The sequence below is a fragment of the Oncorhynchus keta genome, chromosome 21 (genome assembly GCF_023373465.1).
Source record: "Oncorhynchus keta strain PuntledgeMale-10-30-2019 chromosome 21, Oket_V2, whole genome shotgun sequence".
In the NCBI taxonomy this organism is placed as follows: domain Eukaryota; kingdom Metazoa; phylum Chordata; class Actinopteri; order Salmoniformes; family Salmonidae; genus Oncorhynchus; species Oncorhynchus keta.
The window spans coordinates 28,452,657-28,473,269 of NC_068441.1; the positions used below are offsets into that span (position 1 = coordinate 28,452,657).

Sequence of the window (20,613 nt, forward strand, 5' to 3'; positions counted from 1 at the left end):
GCAGTGGATCCATATTTATTAGCTGTAGACGCGTTGGATGGTTTGTAGCACCACAACCAATTAGAATCCAGAACATGTGATCGTCATCTGGTGACGTAAAAAGGAAGCGACCGAAAACGAACACAGTTAGAGCGAAGTACATACGTCGTTAGTACATTTCAATCTAATCACTAAATACTTAAATTAAAAACAAAATGAGCGTGTCGATGCCCCAGAAGCGATATTACAGGCAGCGAGCCCACTCGAATCCAATGGCAGACCACACGTTTGAATAGTGAGTCACTCGTCATTCCGTTTGGTAAAAGGTTTAGCAAGCTAACTGTTAGCTAGTTAGCTAACGCATGTTGCCCAAGCTTCTAGTCGATGTACTACTTACTTACTGTATGTTGTAATTCATTCCACACCACAGCTTTGTATAGCAATACATTGTCAAACGCAAAACGTTCTCTAAGCTAGATTGCTTTTACGCCTCTATGCTTCCGTGTGGAGTTTGCGTCGATTGTTTAGATGCCAGACGACGGAACAGTTTTACAAGTCACAATGTTGAATAAACTAATTTGAACCTTTTCAAAATATCCATAGGAAAGTAAGTATCATTAAAACGACTTTCCAAAACGCGTGGCTTTTGGTTTGTTTATCACTTAACACAAGCTCACACATTACTAAGTGAAAAGTCTGTTTAATAAAACCTTTCTGTGGTCATTTTTCCAAAGTTTCCAACGTCATGAAGACCAACCAAGTGGACAACCAGCAGATTAAGTTCAAATGACAGTTTATACAACATTCTGGCTACACAAGTCCAATTGTATATATACATCATTGCACAAGACACATTACGAACATGTAAATGGAATAAAGGCTTTTCCTAATCCGCAAGCTAGCTTGCTTTTATGTCAGGAAGCTGGTATTAAAGGCTACTTTTTGTAAACATAAGGAAAGTACTGCATTGGATTAGAAGTCAATGTTGGTGATGTCATTTACATCCGTTTCACCTCGTGCTGGTCAACATTTGCTGAGGTATGTTGATTTCATACACACTTTTACCTATTTCACCATGACCTCTCAGCCCTGTCTGTCCAGAGGACATGGACTGGTCCCAGCTGTACCCGGAGTTCTTCAGTGACCACCAGTCGACCCAAAAGGCTGCACAAGTGGAGTTTGCAGACATCGGCTGTGGATATGGGGGACTTCTAGGTATGGGATGATCTTCTAATCCATGATATTTCCTCACCCTTGTTACCCTAACTCCAGTCTTTATCATTCTCATGCTTACTAACAAAAATACTCAACCATCAATTGTTGACAGGGGACTGTCTGCCCTACACTGAAATGATGTGAGTGAGATGGTCCTTTTTAGGTGTTGTTTTTGGTTGTTCCATCTGAGGGTGCTGTTGACTTAGAACATGGTCAAGAGATTTGGCTTGGAAGTTTCTTTCATTGTACACTCCGTAACCAGTTCACGAAAATGGCTTGATCCTATAGACAGGGAGTCACATGGCCTTGGCTTGTTATATAAAACAGGCATTGAGGCATTCAGTTACTGTTCGCTTGAACATTAGAATGGCAAAAGGACTGACCTAAGCGACTTTGAGGGTGGTATGATCGTCGATGCCAGGCGCGCCGGTTCCAGTATCTCAGAAATGGCTTGCCACATGGGCCTTTCACGCACGACAGTGTCTAGGGTTTTACCAAGAATGGCGTGACAAACAAATAAAATCCAGTCAGCGGACGTCCTTTGGGTCGAAGGAGAATGGCAAGAATCGTGCACACTAACAGGCGGGCCACAAACAGGCAAATAATGGTGCAGTACAACAGTGGTGTGCAGAATGGCATCTCGGAAATCACAACTTGTTGGTCTTTGTCACGGATGGGCTATTGCAGCAGACGACCACACCGGAATCCACTCCTATCACCTAAAAACAAGAAGAAGCAACTTCAGTGGGCACGTGATCACCAACACTGGACAATTAAGGGCTTGTAAGTAAGTATTTCACGGTAAAGTCTACACTTGTTGTATTCGGCGCATGTGACAAATTAAGTTTGATTTGAATTGAGGAGTGAAAAAACATTGCCTAGTCTGACAAATCCCGGTTCCTGTTGTGTCATGCTGATGGCAGAGTCAGGATTTGGAGTAAGCAGCATGAGTCCATGGCCCCATCCTGCCTGGTGTCAACGGTACAGGCTGGTGACTGTGGTGTAATAGTGCGGGGAATGTTTTTGCCTGGCACACGTTAGGTCCCTTGATACCAATTGAGCAACGTATCCATTTCCCCGAAATAATTCAGTCTGTTCTGGAGGAAAAGGGAAATCTGACATGGTACTAAATGGTTGTACCGAATAAATTGGCCACTGAGTGTACAGTATATGTCTATATTCCTGGATTAACTGAAAATATCATATTGTATAGTATTTTCTCTCTGAATTTTTATTAGGATCCCCATTAGCTAACGCTGTAACATTAGCTAATCTTCCTGGGGTCCAACACCAATTAATAAGACATTAGGAACAATTACAAATTAAGACTTTACAAACTATCATCAATTTATTGCCTTACCTCCTTACTTCATTTGCACACAGATTTTTCTGTTGTGTTATTGACTGTATGTTTGTTTATTCTATGTGTAACTCTGTTGTTTTTGTCACACTGCTTTGCTTTATCTTGGCCAGGTCACAGTTGTAAATGAGAACTTGTTCTCAACTTGCCTACCTGGTTAAATAAAGGTGAAATGTAAAAAAATACTTTACAAACATTTAACAAGTAGACAATACAGACAATTAAAATACCTGACAGGAAACACATTTAACATTCAGTTGATGCTTTCTATTTCCTGTCCAGTCATATGGTCTATCACATTAGATGTTCTTTCTATTTCCTGTCCAGTCATATGGTCTATCACATTAGATGTTCTTTCTATTTGCTGTCCAGTCATATGGTCTATCACATTAGATGTTCTTTCTATTTCCTGTCCAGTCATATGGTCTATCACATTAGATGTTCTTTCTATTTCCTGTCCAGTCATATGGTCTATCACATTAGATGTTCTTTCTATTTCCTGTCTAGTCATATGGTCTATCACATTAGATGTTCTTTCTATTTGCTGTCCAGTCATATGGTCTATCACATTAGATGTTCTTTCTATTTCCTGTCCAGTCATATGGTCTATCACATTAGATGTTCTTTCTATTTCCTGTCCAGTCATATGGTGTATCACATTAGATGTTCTTTCTATTTCCTGTCTAGTCATATGGTCTATCACATTAGATGTTCTTTCTATTTCCTGTCCAGTCATATGGTCTATCACATTAGATGTTCTTTCTATTTCCTGTCTAGTCATATGGTCTATCACATTAGATGTTCTTTCTATTTGCTGTCCAGTCATATGGTCTATCACATTAGATGTTCTTTCTATTTCCTGTCCAGTCATATGGTCTATCACATTAGATGTTCTTTCTATTTCCTGTCCAGTCATATGGTCTATCACATTAGATGTTCTTTCTATTTCCTGTCCAGTCATATGGTCTATCACATTAGATGTTCTTTCTATTTCCTGTCCAGTCATATGGTCTATCACATTAGATGTTCTTTCTATTTGCTGTCCAGTCATATGGTCTATCACATTAGATGCTCTTTCTATTTCCTGTCCAGTCATATGGTCTATCACATTAGATGTTCTTTCTATTTCCTGTCCAGTCATATGGTCTATCACATTAGATGTTCTTTCTATTTCCTGTCTAGTCATATGGTCTATCACATTAGATGTTCTTTCTATTTGCTGTCCAGTCATATGGTCTATCACATTAGATGTTCTTTCTATTTCCTGTCCAGTCATATGGTCTATCACATTAGATGTTCTTTCTATTTCCTGTCCAGTCATATGGTCTATCACATTAGATGTTCTTTCTATTTGCTGTCCAGTCATATGGTCTATCACATTAGATGTTCTTTCTATTTGCTGTCCAGTCATATGGTCTATCACATTAGATGTTCTTTCTATTTCCTGTCCAGTCATATGGTCTATCACATTAGATGTTCTTTCTATTTCCTGTCCAGTCATATGGTCTATCACATTAGATGTTCTTTCTATTTGCTGTCCAGTCATATGGTCTATCACATTAGATGTTCTTTCTATTTGCTGTCCAGTCATATGGTCTATCACATTAGATGTTCTTTCTATTTCCTGTCCAGTCATATGGTCTATCACATTAGATGTTCTTTCTATTTGCTGTCCAGTCATATGGTCTATCACATTAATGTTTAGATTTTTTCCTGAAGGTGGATTTACTTTTTGCCTGAGAAATATGGATTGGTAAAGAGTTCCATTCAGCTATGACTTTATATAAAACTGTAGATTTAAGGTGATTTGTCCCTGGGTTGTCTTAGATGCCCTGAATTTACCTGTCTGGTTTAGTGGTTATGCATGTTGCTAGTATGTACTACCTGGCCTGAGAATATAACATTCCTGAAGAAAATCATAAGACTGGATAGTAATTTGTTTTCAGCGTGAAGCCATGAGAGATTCTGATGCATTTGGATAATATACGGTTAGAGCAATGAAGAGCTAATCTGGCAGCCCTGTTTAGAGCAATGAAGAGCTAATCAGGCATCCCTGTTTAGAGCAATGAAGAGCTAATCAGGCATCCCCGTTTAGAGCAATTAAGAGCTAATCTGGCAGCCCTGTTTAGAGCCATTTGGAGATTTTTTAAATCTTTCTTTGCTGCAGATATAAAAAAGTTCAAATTATTATGCATTTGTATTGAATATACAGAGAAAATAACCTATAGAGATTAATTCAGAGAAAGCAATCTAATCGTATTTGTCACATGCACCAAATACAGCAGGTGTAGACATTACTGTGAAATGCTTACTTATGAGAACTTTCCCCAACAATGCAGAGTTAAAAAATATGAACAATGTGCAGAAACGGTAACACAATAAAATAACGAGAGTATATACAAGGAGTACTGGTACGAGTCAATGTGAAGGGGTACTAGGTAATTGAGGTAATATGTACATGTAAGTTGGGGTAAAAGTAACTAGGCAATCGGGATAGATAATAAACAGTAGCAGCAACGTGTGAATGTGTATCGTGTTAATTTGCTTGTGTGTGTTGGAATGTCAATGTAGTATGTGTGAGTGCATAGAGCCGGTGCAAAAGAGTCATTGCAAATGGTAAGGGTAGCCATTTTATCAACTGTCAAGCAGTCTTGTGGTTTGGGGGCAGAAGTTGTTCAGGAGCCTTTTGGTCTCAGGCCTGGCGATACTGCATGCTGTGCGAATCGGAGTATGACTTTTCAACATTCAGTATCCTCTCTTTTTCCACAGCCATCATTATCATAATAGACCGTTTTAGTGGTTCTTGCAACTCTTTTTTGCCCACCTGTTCCCAGGTCAGATTAATAACCTACCTCCTCTCTGTCTCAGTGGAGTTATCCCCGCTCTTTCCAAAGAAACTGATTCTGGGCCTGGAGATCCGTGTCAAAGTGTCTGATTATGTCCAGGACCGTATCCGCTCCCTGCGTGCAGCAGAGACGGGCAGCTATCAGAACATTGCCTGCTTACGGAGCAACGCCATGAAGTACCTGCCCAACTTCTTCTCCAAGGGACAGGTACTTAACCGTGCCCTCCCGTTTTTCTGTCATATTTTACCCATTTTTTCTGTGAAGTGTATTGTGACAAATGTGTTTGTAAAATACACTTTAAATAAATGATGATGATGAATGACGTAGCCAGAGACCATCTGGGGTTGTCAGCCACAAAACACAAATAATATTTATTTGTAGACACATCTGTCAAACACCTCACCTCTAAATAGTACTGCACTTAATCCCTTCAGCAAGTTTTCAAAGTGTTTTGATGCCTGGCAAAGATGCTCAAATTCAAATGGTGTTTGCTATACTTTTGTACAGCTTTCTGACCATTGGGCATTGAGGGTTTGTGAAGCTATCCAGCGTAGTGATTTTTAAATAAAGTGTCCTTCCTATCAACCACAATATAAATATTTCTAAACTTGAAATGCCCATGTCTGTTTTAGGTAGTTTACAGCCCTCTAGTGGCAACAATAGGAAGTGTTTGATCAGCAGCAGTAGGTATCAATATGACAGGTTCAGAAACTTAGTTCTCGTGTCTATACCAGAGAGTAACAATGGCTAATGATTTCCAAACCTTATGTCACAACCCAGAGATTTTAGCCTCTAATGAATTTCTCAACAAAGGTGAAGCCATGCCAGTGACCACATGCCAGGCGTCACATCAGCTGAGCATACACTAATCAGTATTTTACAGCCTAATAGTGGAGGGTTTATCCTTTCAATTCAACCCAATTAATCAGAATGACTTTGATAAAACAAGCACTAGCTTAGCCTACATAGTGGAACCTCCAGTACCAGGACTGAGTAACCTAAATCAAACTTTGTAAAGCACATTTAAAATCGCAGCACCGATTAGTGAAAAAATAAAAGTGAAGATATTACATGTAAATGCAAATAAGAAATTATAAAATGTCACATTTTCCTTCAACTTCTTGTGTTGGAGTATAGCTCCTTGGCTGGGTTTGAATAGACACATTGACACAATGTGAGACATAGCAGACAGTAGTACATCAGGTAGGAGACAGTAAATGTGTTGATGCCGGAGGCTGACAACTGAAAGGAACGCGAAAACGGTGTAGATTTTATCTATGGAAGAAATAGCCCCACGGTACTATTTTTACCGTCTTGGCTGTAATGACATCATTGAGACCTGCCCATTCTGTGTAGAGGACTAAGTGCTTTGGAAAAACACAGACCGACCGACACACACACACACACTCTCTGTCATATGTACACACATAAACGGGAGCCCCTGAGCGATATTTGCACACCCACATGCATGATGTCGTGTGGATAGAAACGGCGCTATACTCCCCAATATGTCTTCTCTCTTTGTTTCCCCTCAGTTTTTTACACTGTGCCAGAGCACTAATTAAAGTAGTGAAGAGCGGGGCCGTCTCAACCCCCCTGGGGCGACGGCAGTCCTCTGTGATTGTCCCCCCGTTTTCTGTCTTTACATTATTTATTTGAATGAATAAAAAAGATTGACCTGGAACAGTTTTTAATATTGCAACCAGACTAATAGTTGTGTACATCTTGAGAAAGGGAGGGGGACTTTATCTTAATTAAAATCCCTTAGAGGGAATTTCCACCTTTACAATCCGGGCTGCCTGATAACTGACACAAAAATATTATGAGAACTACAGAGAGCTGACTCTATAATAACTTGATAGACTGGTTTGAATAATAGCCACATTGATACACTGGTTTGATACAAGAGAATATTTAGCACCATAGTCCTCGTTTTCACAAACTGGGAGAGTAGTACCAGAGAAAGTAAAACCTGGAGGACTTAATTTATCTTTGTTTCTTCACTGAGGTCAGTTGAACTTGAGATGCCTGGTCTGTCTGTCTGGTCTTATTTGCATTGTGACCATTTTGTTTTGTTGATTTCTCTGTTCAGCTCAGTAAGATGTTCTTCCTGTTTCCTGACCCGCACTTCAAGAAGACCAAGCACAAGTGGAGGATCATCAGTCCCACTCTGTTGGCCGAGTACGCCTACACACTGAGAGTAGGGGTAAGGACAGCGCATAGTACCCCTACACACTGAGAGTAGGGGTAAGGACAGCGCATAGTACCCCTACACACTGAGAGTAGGGGTAAGGACAGCGCATAGTACGCTTACACACTGAGAGTAGGGGTAAGGACAGAGAATAGTACCCCTACACACTGAGAGTAGGGGTAAGGACAGCGCATAGTACCCCTACACATTGAGAGTAGGGGTAAGGACAGCGCATAGTACCCCTACACACTGAGAGTAGGGGTAAGGACAGCGCATAGTACCCCTACACACTGAGAGTAGGGGTAAGGACAGAGAATAGTACCCCTACACACTGAGAGTAGGGGTAAGGACAGAGAATAGTACCCCTACACACTGAGAGTAGGGGTAAGGACAGCGCATAGTACCCCTACACACAGAGTAGGGGTAAGGACAGTGCATAGTACCCCTACACACTGAGAGTAGGGGTAAGGACAGTGCATAGTACCCCTACACACTGAGAGTAGGGGTAAGGACAGTGCATAGTTCCCCTACACACTGAGAGTAGGGGTAAGGACAGCGCATAGTACCCCTACACACTGAGAGTAGGGGTAAGGACAGCGCATAGTACCCCTACACACTGAGAGTAGGGGTAAGGACAGTGCATAGTACCCCTACACACTGAGAGTAGGGGTAAGGACAGGCCATAGTACCCCTACACACTGAGAGTAGGTGTAAGGACAGAGAATAGTACCCCTAAACACTGAGAGTAGGGGTAAGGACAGAGAATAGTACCCCTAAACACTGAGAGTAGGGGTAAGGACAGCGCATAGTACCTCTACACACAGAGTAGGGGTAAGGACAGGCCATAGTACCCCTACACACTGAGAGTAGGGGTAAGGACAGAGAATAGTACCCCTAAACACTGAGAGTAGGGGTAAGGACAGAGAATAGTACCCCTAAACACTGAGAGTAGGGGTATGGACAGAGCATAGTACCTCTACACACTGGGTAGGGGTAAGGACAGTGCATAGTACCCCTACACACTGAGAGTAGGGGTAATGACAGGGCATAGTACCCCTAAACACTGAGAGTAGGGGTAAGGACAGAGAATAGTACCCCTAAACACTGAGAGTAGAGGTAAGGACAGCGCATAGTACCCCTACACACAGAGTAGGGGTAAGGACAGCGCATAGTACCCCTACACACAGAGTAGGGGTAAGGACAGCGCATAGTACCCCTACACACTGAGAGTAGGGGTAAGGACAGCGCATAGTACCCCTACACACTGAGAGTAGGGGTAAGGACAGGGCATAGTACCCCTAAACACTGAGAGTAGGGGTAAGGACAGAGAATAGTACCCCTAAACACTGAGAGTAGGGGTAAGGACAGAGAATAGTACCCCTAAACACTGAGAGTAGGGGTAAGGACAGCGCATAGTACCCCTACACACTGAGAGTAGGGGTAAGGACAGGGCATAGTACCCCTAAACACTGAGAGTAGGGGTAAGGACAGAGAATAGTACCCCTACACACTGAGAGTAGGGGTAAGGACAGAGAATAGTACCCCTACACACTGAGAGTAGGGGTAAGGACAGAGAATAGTACCCCTAAACACTGAGAGTAGGGGTAAGGACAGATAATAGTACCCCTACACACTGAGAGTAGGGGTAAGGACAGAGAATAGTACCCCTACACACTGAGAGTAGGGGTAAGGACAGAGAATAGTACCCCTACACACTGAGAGTAGGGGTAAGGACAGATAATAGTACCCCTACACACTGAGAGTAGGGGTAAGGACAGAGAATAGTACCCCTACACACTGAGAGTAGGGGTAAGGACAGAGAATAGTACCCCTACACACTGAGAGTAGGGGTAAGGACATAGAATAGTACCCCTACACACTGAGAGTAGGGGTAAGGACAGAGAATAGTACCCCTAAACACTGAGAGTAGGGGTAAGGACAGAGCATAGTACCCCGACATTTAAATTTGTCATTTAGCAGATGCTCTTATCCAAAGCAACTTACAGTTAGTGCATACATCTTAAGATAGCTGGGACAACCACATATACACAGGCATAGCAAGTACACTTTTCCTCAAAGTAGTCGAGGTGAGGAGGGGGATTATTTAAGATACTGTTTGAAGAGGTAGGGTTTCAGGTGCTTTCAGAAGATGGGCAGGGACTCTGCTGTCCTAGCTTCAGTGGGAAGCTGGTTCCACCATTGGAGTGGCAGGATAGAGAACAGCTTGGACTGGGCTGAGCGGGAGTTCCCTCCCCTAGGGGTAAGGGCCGAGAGACCAACAGGGTGTTGTCCAGTGTCACGCCAAGGTTCTTTGTACTCTGGGAGGGTGACACTGGAGTTGTCAACTGTGGTGGTGAGATCTTTGAGCGGGCAGGCCTTACCCGGAAGAGAGGCTCCGTCTTGTTGAGCTTGAGGTGGTGGGCCGACATCCAGGCTGAAATATCGGCTAGGCACGCAGAGATGTCAGAAGGGGGAAGGAGAAAAGTAGTTAAGTGTCACCCACATAGCAATGATAGGAGAAAGACCATGTGAGGATATGAAAGAGCCGAGTGACTTGGTGTAGAGAGAGAAGAGGAGACGGCCTAGGACTGAGCCCTGGGGGACACCAGTAGGGAGAGTATGTGATGCAGACACAGATCCTCTCCACGGCACCTGAAAAGAACGGCCTGCCAGGTAAGATGCAATCCAAGTGTGTACAGAGCCTGAGACGCCCAGCCCTGAGAGGGTGGAGAGGAGGACCTGACAGAGCCTGAGACGCCCAGCCCTGAAAGGGTGGAGAGGAGGACCTGACAGAGCCTGAGACGCCCAGCCCTGAGAGGGTGGAGAGGAGGACCTGACAGAGCCTGAGACGCCCAGCCCTGAAAGGGTGGAGAGGAGGACCTGACAGAGCCTGAGACGCCCAGCCCTGAGAGGGTGGAGAGGAGGACCTGACAGAGCCTGAGACGCCCAGCCCTAAAAGGGTGGAGAGGAGGACCTGACAGAGCCTGAGACGCCCAGCCCTGAGAGGGTGGAGAGGAGGACCTGACAGAGCCTGAGACGCCCAGCCCTGAGAGGGTGGAGAGGAGGACCTGACAGAGCCTGAGACGCCCAGCCCTGAGAGGGTGGAGAGGAGGACCTGACAGAGCCTGAGACGCCCAGCCCTGAGAGGGTGGAGAGGAGGACCTGACAGAGCCTGAGACGCCCAGCCCTGAGAGGGTGGAGAGGAGGACCTGACAGAGCCTGAGACGCCCAGCCCTGAGAGGGTGGAGAGGAGGACCTGACAGAGCCTGAGACGCCCAGCCCTGAGAGGGTGGAGAGGAGGACCTGACAGAGCCTGAGACGCCCAGCCCTGAGAGGGTGGAGAGGAGGACCTGACAGAGCCTGAGACGCCCAGCCCTGAGAGGGTGGAGAGGAGGACCTGACAGAGCCTGAGACGCCCAGCCCTGAGAGGGTGGAGAGGAGGACCTGACAGAGCCTGAGACGCCCAGCCCTGAGAGGGTGGAGAGGAGGACCTGACAGAGCCTGAGACGCCCAGCCCTGAGAGGGTGGAGAGGAGGATATGATAGTTCACGGTGTTGAAGGCAGTGGATGGATTTAGGAGGAGGAGAACAGAGGAGAGAGTCAGCTTTGGCAGTGTGGAGAGCCTGAGAGAAGAGCAGTCTTGGTTGGAGAAAGAGGTCAAGGCGTAGCCTATACACTGAGAGTAGGGGTAAGGACAGAGCACAGCGTATGGGAGGGGGGATCATCAGGGGCACCCAAAGTCAACATTTGATTTAGGTAGGTGGTTGAGCAATGGCTCTTCAGTTCCCTTTTCCAACAGCAAGACATATGATACATATGAGAGGACAGTACTAGCTACATTGCATACATGGCCTGGAATTGACTTAACCCTCACTTTCTCTCTATCCTGCTCATTTGTCTACCCCCCCCATGTTTCATACCTGTCAGATTTGTGTGGGGCTCTTGGTGTCGGTTCACTGTGGCAGCGAGGAGAGACTGAGGATTGGGAGAACAATGGGAGTCTTGTGTGTGTGCATGTGGGATTTTAATGTGCTCACGTGCGTCCGTCTGTAGGCTCTACCATTACACTCAACAGCACTGACACAGGGCCCATGCCAGACACTGATCTCCTCTGGGGGGTGGAGAGGAGAGCTGTCTAGAGAATTTCCTCTACGGCAATTTAGACGACAACATCGATCCGCCCCGAACACACCTCCATCACACCCTCCCCCGCCTCCATGACTCCCCACCTCCTGGCCTCAACTTGAACGCTACATCACTGAACTAACATGCGGGCTCTGTGTAAATCTATGCCATCGCTTAGTTTTCCAAGAAAGCCCTGTTCTAATTATACTATCTGTCCATGCTCCAATGTAAACTACAATGACACAGGTTATAAACCTTGATGTTGGCGGTGGGTTATTTCTGTCCTTTTGAGGAAAAAAAGAAACCTTTGCTCTTCAAAGTTTTTAAGGCCACCACACTAAGGCATGTTTCAAAGAAAATGTTATTGGTTAAATGCTTACTTATGAGCCCGTTCCCAAAAATGCAGAGTTGGAAAGTGAGACAAATAGTAGCACAATAAAATAACAATAACGAGGCTATATACAACAAGTATCAGTACTGAGTCAATGTGCAGTGGTACGACGAAGTTGAGGTAATACAGTATGTACTGTACATGTCGGTAGGGGCAAAAGTGACTAGGCAATCAGGATATATAATAGAGTAGCAGCAGCATATGTGAAAAGTGTGTGTGTGTGTGGGGTCAATATGCATGTGTGTGTGAGCTTATGTAGTGTGTGTTGGCGTGTCAGTGTAGTATGTGTGTGTTCATGGGTAGCGTGAAGTGAGTGTGCATGGAGTCAGTGTAGTATGTGTGTGTTCATGGGTTGCGTGAAGTGAGTATGCATAGAGTCAGTGTCGTATGTGTGTGTTCATGGGTAGCGTGAAGTGAGTATGCATGGAGTCAGTGTAGTATGTGTGTGTTCATGGGTTGCGTGAAGTGAGTGTGCATGGAGTCAGTGTAGTATGTGTGTGTTCATGGGTAGGGTGAAGTGAGTGTGCATGGAGTCAGTGTAGTATGTGTGTGTTCATGGGTAGGGTGAAGTGAGTGTGCATAGAGTCAGTGTAGTATGTGTGTGTTCATGGGTAGCGTGAAGTGAGTGTGCATAGAGTCAGTGTAGTATGTGTGTGTTCATGGGTAGCGTGAAGTGAGTGTGCATGGAGTCAGTGTCGTGTGTGTGTGTTCATGGGTAGCGTGAAGTGAGTGTGCATAGAGTCAGTGTAGAAAAAAATTGCAATAAATAATAAAGGGGGTCAATGTAAATAGTCCAGGAAGCCATTTGATTAACTGTTCAGCAGTCTTATGGTTTGGGAGTAGAAGCTGTTCAGGAGCCTTTTGGTCGCAGACTTGGTCCTATGGTACCACTTGCCATGTAGTAGCAGTGAGAACAGTCCATGACTTGGGTGGCTGAAGTCTTTGACAATTTTTGGGGCCTTCTTCTGACACAGCCTGGTATAGAGGTCCTGGATGGCAGGGAGTTCGACTGCAGTGATATACTGGGCCGTACGCCTACCCTCTGTTGCACCTTGTGGTTGGATGCCGAACAGTTGCCGTACCCAAGTGGTGATGAAGCCATTCAAGATGCTCTCAATGGTGCAGCTGTATAACATTTTGAAGATCTGAGGGCCCTGACAAATCTTTTCAGCCTCCTGAAAGGGAAGGGATGTTGTCGTGTCGTATTCACGACTGTGCTGGTGTGTTTGGACCATGTTAGGTTCTTACTGATGTGGACACAGAGGAACTTGAAGCTCTCGACCCGCTCCACTTTTAATGTGAAATGTTGAAAGTTAATGGGAAACCAAGGTCATATTCATTAGTACACACTGTTTTGCAACGGGAATTCGTTTTTTATTGGACAAGTTCAGGTACTCCCCGTTTTGGTTAACTTTTTTCCGTCCGTTTGCTATCTAGTGAATACAACCCAGTATTTGTCCTCTGCCTCAAACCAGATTGATACTTAAAGTAAAGCTAAGATGATTGTGTGTGTGTCAGTTACGGGCTGCACTGTAAAGGAGCTTAAAGTGACCGTTCACTCTAAAATAAAAATTTGTCAGATGTTTGCAGAATTCGTGGTTTAATTTTGATGATCCCGCTGTATGCCTCAACCCCAAATGAATGTAAAGATTTGACGAGGATTAAATTGAGTACCTTCAGAGACTAAATGTAGGTGTTTTAAGCTAATTCCTGTCAGTTTTACATATTTAGCCATGACTGTTCTTGTGCTATCTGAGTGACTCAAACTTTCAAACAAAATCAATGGGGACCCAATACCACGAGAATTACTTCCGAATGCATCATATAGGGAATTTTAGATTCTCCCTGACTGTCTAGCTTTTACTTAGGTGATTGTTAGTTCTTAATTAACAATATATTCGGTCCATTATTTTTTCTACATACTTTATATCTGGTTGTAGTCTAAGTTTACACTAAACTTTTACCATTTAAAAAAAAAATGTTGTATTTATTTTTTTGTACTTAGGCAGCCCAAATAAACTAAACAAATAGCGGCCCGCCCTTGACTTTTCTATGCAGAAAAAAACCCTGGCCTTATTACATTTTACATTTAAGTCATTTAGCAGACGCTCTTATCCAGAGCGACTTACTTATAATATGGTGCTTGTTTTTCCCATTCATTTGGAATTGAGTAACAGATTGTGGGACGTGGACTCATCTCAACATTAGTTCGAGGGCCGGCTAAACCGTGCCAATATATCCTCCAAACGCCGGGTTTGAGGGCATTATCACTTTTATACAACAGGTTACCAACATATTCAAATAATGATTTACATATTTTCATAAAAAATGTTGTTTTGATGAATGTATTCATACTATTTAATCCGTCCACAAGATATAGTCCCGACACAAATCTAGGGTTGTTACCCAAGCCGGCTGGTCATTCGTTCTATCGGTTTGGTTGCTAGAGATGCGACCCAGTTGTTCAGTCTTTTTGTTCTGGATCTATGGACGCGACCGAGTCGTTTGTTCTAAATGTTCCATTGCCATACTGGCTGGCAACGTTCTTATCCCTTACTTGCTAGCTAGCCAACTATGGCTAACTTACAGTCACGTCAAAAAGTGCAGCCTGAATAGCAGCAAAGCAGCTGCATTTGAATTTGTTTAAGCTTTTTTCTATTGACATTTATTTGGATACATCCATAACAATGAGCTAATGAGGCATGGATTTCAGCTGGAATAGAATATTTGCTCACTCGTCAGGACACTTTTGTTCAGGGGAGCTAGCCAACAACACAGCTAACACAATCACTTAAAACTCAAGTTGGAAAGACTGCGAACTAGCTGCACTTGATGCAGCTTATTCAAAATGGTGTAGCTTATTCATGATTTCAACTGGCTGAGAAACGCTGCCTGACTGTCTCGTCCCGACACGTTCATTACTATAGGATAGCTGGAGATTGAATTTGAATATTGAAACAATGCTGCAAATGTCAGAGACAGACAGCAAGGTTTATACAAATCGTAGCTGTTAAAAACCAAATGTTAGTCTAAAAGAATGTGAGAATGTGTAGATGCTTTTTAAGGTGGAGATCAAGTATAAATTGCCTGGTTGGGCTGATGAGGCAGCGGATTGCGCAGTCCGATGGAGCAGTGTAAATAGGCATTTTAACATCATCGATTTAGCCGCTGGTAACTTGTGGAATAGACACCGGCTAGAATGCGGTTTTAACTGCATTCAGGATTAGTCCCACCCACTATATAAACTTTAATTATGAGGACATTGTGTTTAACTCTTGTTTTGTGTTTCCCAGGGTTTGGTGTACACCAACACAGACGTGGAGGAGGTGCATCTCTGGATGGTAAAACACTTCAGTGAGCATCTGCTGTTCACACGGGTCCCCGATGCAGAACTGGTACGATGACTGACATTTTAGACAGTCCTTCTCAACAATTAATATCGATTCTGTTTTTACTTATGTAATACTTTGTCGTAATATTTGTCATAGAGAAGCCAACCTTGAACCCCATATAAGCAAGTGAGGAATTGATTGTAAACAAAGAAGTGAAACTCCTTGGGCCGGAGTTACACAAAGCCATTTTCATGCAAATCTGGTTGCTTGGAACTGAATTGCTTCTTGATTGCTTTGTGAAACACCCCCCAGCAACTCATTTGCAACTTGTTTGCATCCAGTTGCAACTTTTCCACTTTGTGCAACTAGTTGTGTACAACAACAAAACAAAGCAAACGCTTTTGTAACATGATCCATTTGAAGGTTCGGAAACTCTGACCCAGTTGTCATGTCAACAACACAGCTGTCAGTGCTACAGTAAACCCACAATCAAGGTGGACACAAGACATTAGGTAGCTAGTTTGATAAAACAGTGCTGGCATTTAAGTTGTACAGCCAGTATTTTGTCTAAATCAATCATACAATAATTAAACGGTTGGAGAAACAAATGATTTGTGAAATCATGACGTAATGCAGCAGATGACAATGGGTGAGTTTAGAATTCTCAAACCATATGGAGGAATGATATGACAAAAGCAGCTTCAATTTGATTGGCTGTTGCATTTATTCTTGTATCAGCAAATTTGCTTGTAATTGTCACTTGCAACTAAAATTGTGTGAAAGTTGCTAAGCTTAACTCCAGCCTTACGTTCAGAACTAGATTTTTGTGATGTCCAACAATCTTCCTACCTTCCAATTTGGAAAACATTGTCAACATACTTACCAGTATCATACCATTTTTAAGCCGTCACAAATATTATGATTAGGAAACCTGGTAAATGAGACAATCGACAAATAGTAATTTTACTATTAAAACCCCCAAAATAGTCATGGTAATTTTGGGGTGGCACTCTTCAGACCCTTCAAAATTGTCCCTTTGTTTGGCAGGTTGATGATGTCATCATCAGTCGCTTGGGAACATGCACAGAGGAGGGGAAGAAGGTGCAGAGGAATGGAGGGAAGAACTACCTGGCAGTTTTCCGGAGGGTAGAAGACCAAAATTGAAACCCCAGTTTTACAGACATCTCAGATGGTTAAACTGAACATTTTGCCTTGCTGATAGGAGTACCAGCTCTTCCCATGCAAGGACAGAAAAATGGATGACCAAAATGACTGCTAGCAAAGATTGTCTATTATATTGGCAAGATAGTCAAGTGACTCCTCTAACAATGGAAATACATGTCCTCAAAGATGGAAGGCAGGCCGGAGGAGGCGAGATTAGGTGGGACCATTCTAGGCAATGTGAGAGCAGATATGAGAGAGCAGATGTGTGTGAACAACATGCCATAGAGATAGAAGACTCATCTTTGTATCTATGCCATAATAGCGTCTGTGACAGCTTGGGCATCTCCATCTTTAAAGTAGTCCATTTTTATCTTCTTCATTGGCTGATTGCTCCCAACTAATAGGAATCCCCACCCAGTTGACTACTTTAAAATGGTGTCATCAATTGCAATTTCCATGCTAAAAATGGTTATATCCATGATGAGTCCTCTATCACTGACAACTGGCTGAAATGTTGCCGAAATGCCATGTCCACTTGTAACCGTTTATTCGTAACAACCAAAACAATTACGAAACTTCTATTAGATCAAATAAGCCATACATAGCAAATAATCAATAAAAAAGCGTTTACCAAATTCGACACTCATTGACCTTCAAAGATTCCTAACTTAGTGGGCTTATTTTCATGGTTGGATTTTGGGCTGAATAAAACCTCTCACTTTGCCTCTTCCTCTCTACTGCTAGGTTTTCTCCAGGGGTAAAACTGGGCTTGTTCATCCCGATTGGTGGACAGTAATATGAATGTGTGGTCATTGGTCAAGGGTTTAAATGGCCAAACTGAAGCATCCACCATGGCCTTTTGTGCCTGAGTTGAGATTGTGATTCTCTGTTTTATGTATTGTTTTTTTGACTTATGCAAGAAGATCAACACTTTAGCTGAAAGATTAGTGGAATCTGTGTGGGTTGCTGGACAGGTAGGATGACTGACAGTGAAGGTGAACAGGTGGTCACGTGTCAGGTGACAGAGGAATGTATGAGACTGAGGCAGGAATTCCTTTAACCATAAAGTGGTATATTTACTGAGTAGTCTGTGCTGCATCACAAAGGAAACAAATAACATGTATACAATCAAATTCATAATCAAAGATCAAATCATATCAGTCATTATTAACATAAGTTAAGGAATTCAACAGTCCAGTTCATTAAGAAGTCAATAGTAATCATCCGCGAGTCATTTAGGCTCATAACTAATTATCATAAATCATGAAAGAATACAAACAGTGAATGGTTCTATAATCCCCATGATCAAAGTCAATCAGTTAGCAAACAATGACGTTTCTCATTTCACGCTTTCAATTGTCTTCATGTGTACATATAATTAATTTCAATACACTTGAACCATATCGATTGCATAATTGGCCTATGAGGATCCGTAGGGCCGTGATCATTGACAATTCACATTACACAATATGTTTGAAGCTGCGCTCCAAGCCGCGCTCCGCGAGAATAACTATTAACAGTAACTGAATGGCCCACTCTCCCGATCGCCACTGATAATTCAGATGAAAAGTAAGAGTCGGTGGATTCATGGACGCACAGAACTTCTGGATGAGATGGAGTTAAGGAAGAGAAAGCAGCGAGATCAGGCGATGGCAATTTCCTCCTTTTATGGAGTTGAGATCTGTCGGGACATTTCCACCTGACCTAATTAAAGCGCCCCTGGCCCAGCTGAGTAAATGGCAATGAATTAAAGGAGTATTCCACCAACTCCATGGGCCTTTTCTACATTAGCCATTATTTATACTCAACCTGTTGCTAATTAGACTGCTCACAAAGGTGTGCTAAATTGGAGATTCATCTGCAATGAAGCTTTGTATTGATTCATTATACTTTCATGACAGCATGAATAAATATTTATTTTTCTCATGCCACTTTTTCCCCCCATCTTTTTAATTGTGGGATGCAATCACTTGTTCCGACCATCTGCCAAACGTTGACTGCTATTTTGGGGTTTTGGTTGAGCCTCCAAGGCTTTTTCTGTTCCAACTTGACAGGGGAAGTGTTGGTTTTGGCTTAGAGCCACTAGTGTTGGGAGACTTCACCCTAAATAAAATGAGAGAAACATTGAAGTATAACAGTCATAGATTGAGTTTGAGGGAGACCAGGAGAGGCTTCAGCTAAAACATAGAGACTTCTTCATTATCTGACAAATCTGGAAGCATTTGCCAAATAATGTTAATTGCAATTATTTAATGCAAAAGTGCATTGACTTCTTTCTGCATGTTACAATGGATGACACAGCTAATGGTATCCCAAATGTTTGCAGACAGTAAGAAGTTTATTGAATGATGTGTATTGTCTGTAAATGTACTTAAGAATGCACTTGCTGTCTGAGACCTACAAGAATCATCCCATAACATATTCAGTTGGCTCTGTCATCAGCAGGGAGAGAGGAGATTGGAGGCATCTGCTTCGAGCAGCATCTGTGTTCTAAATGTCACCCTATTCCCTACATAATGCTCTACTTTTAACCAGTGCCTTATGGGCCCTGGTCAAAATTAGTGCACTATTTAGGGATTAGGGTGCCATTTGGGTCACATCCAGTGGGCCCGTTTAAACTTGAAGTTGGACTTTGCCAGGACTTTGGTCCTTTCAATCCACACTGGTATATTATTCCTGAATCAGGATCAAATGTGTTCATTCAGCACACCTTGGACCATATGGTTTGAAGCATGTCTGTAGAAAAGCCAGAAACGGGATGGTGCAGGTTTGAAAATTAGCCTGTTCTACCGCTGCAGGGGGTGTTGGCTAGGAACAGGACAGCACATGCCTCAATAGAGGAACTCCACAGTCAGGAAACCAGGGATGGATACAGTCTGAAATCTCAGGTTCCCTTTCAGTACTTTGGTACAACACAACTATGGGCAGTCTCACTATCGCAACTTTGAAGAACAAAAATCCCACCTGACAAGGCCAATGAAATCGGTGCTCAGATTAATTCCTTAAATTCTTCTGCTCTTCAACTCATTATGAGCAGGAACAATTCAAATCTAATTTTATTTGTCAAATGCACCGAATACAAATACTGTGAAATGGGATGCCCTTAACCAACAATGCATAGTTTTAAAAAAGTAAGAACAATTTGCTAAATAAACTCAAGGAGAAATAGTAACACAATAAAATAACAATAATGAGGCTATATACAAGGGTACCGAGTCAATGTTCGGGGTACAGGTTAGTCAAGGTAATTCAGGTAATATGTACATGTAGGTAGGAGTAAAGTGACTATGCATAGATAAGAGTAGCAGCAGTGCATGTGGGTTTGAGTGTCAGTGTAGTATGTGTGATTGTTTGGTTAGTGTCCAGTGTGTGTACATGGAGCCTGTGCTCCATGAGAGTCGGTGCAATAAATATTAATAAAATAAGGGTGGTCATTTGCTTAACTGTTCAGCAGTCTTCTGGCTTGGGGGTAGAAGCTGTTAAGGAGCCTTTTGGTCCCAGACTTGGCCCTCTGGTACTGCTTGCCGTGTGTTGGCAAAGAGAACAGTCTATGACTTGGGTGGCTGGAGTCTTTTGACAATTTTTAGGGCTGTCCTCTGACACTGACTAGTATATAGGTCCTGGATGGCAGGAAGCTCAGCTCCAGTGATGTCCTGGGCCGTAAGCACTACCCTCCGTAGTGCCTTGTGGTTGGATGCCGAGCAGTTGCCATATCAAGTGGTGATGCAACCAGTCAGGATGATCTCGATGGTGCAAATGTAGAACTTATTCAGGATCTGAGGTCCCATGACAAATCTTTTCAGCCTCCTGAGGGGGAATAGGCATTGTCGTACCCTCTTCACAACTGTCTTGGTGAGTTTGAACCATGATAGACCCTTAGTGATGTGGACACCAAGGAACTTCAAGCTCCACTACAGCTCCATTGATGTGAATGGAGGCGTTCTTGACCCGCCTTTTCCTGTAGTCCATGATCAACTCCTTTGTCTAGCTCACGTTGAAGGAGAGGTTGT

At 43.2% G+C, this 20,613-nt stretch overlaps 1 protein-coding gene across 1 annotated transcript; it reads left to right on the forward strand.

The window, feature by feature from the left end:
• Positions 1-80: 80 nt before the first annotated feature.
• Positions 81-18,534, forward strand: mettl1 (methyltransferase 1, tRNA methylguanosine). Its single transcript, XM_035797163.2, has 6 exons — positions 81-274; positions 1,067-1,194; positions 5,423-5,607; positions 7,493-7,606; positions 15,401-15,502; positions 16,487-18,534. Exons 1-6 carry the CDS (start codon positions 195-197, stop codon positions 16,601-16,603), a joined length of 726 nt encoding a protein of 241 aa, XP_035653056.1. The 5' UTR covers positions 81-194; the 3' UTR covers positions 16,604-18,534.
• The last annotated feature ends 2,079 nt before the right edge of the window (positions 18,535-20,613 follow it).

Excerpts from the sequence above, each read along its gene's own strand:
- mettl1 (XM_035797163.2), top strand. The coding sequence starts at position 195 with ATGAGCGTGTCGATGCCCCAGAAGCGATATTACAGGCAGCGAGCCCAC. Across the intron at positions 5,608-7,492 it reads ACTTCTTCTCCAAGGGACAG|CTCAGTAAGATGTTCTTCCT; the intron begins GTACTTAACCGT and ends TTCTCTGTTCAG. Across the intron at positions 7,607-15,400 it reads CCTACACACTGAGAGTAGGG|GGTTTGGTGTACACCAACAC; the intron begins GTAAGGACAGCG and ends TGTGTTTCCCAG.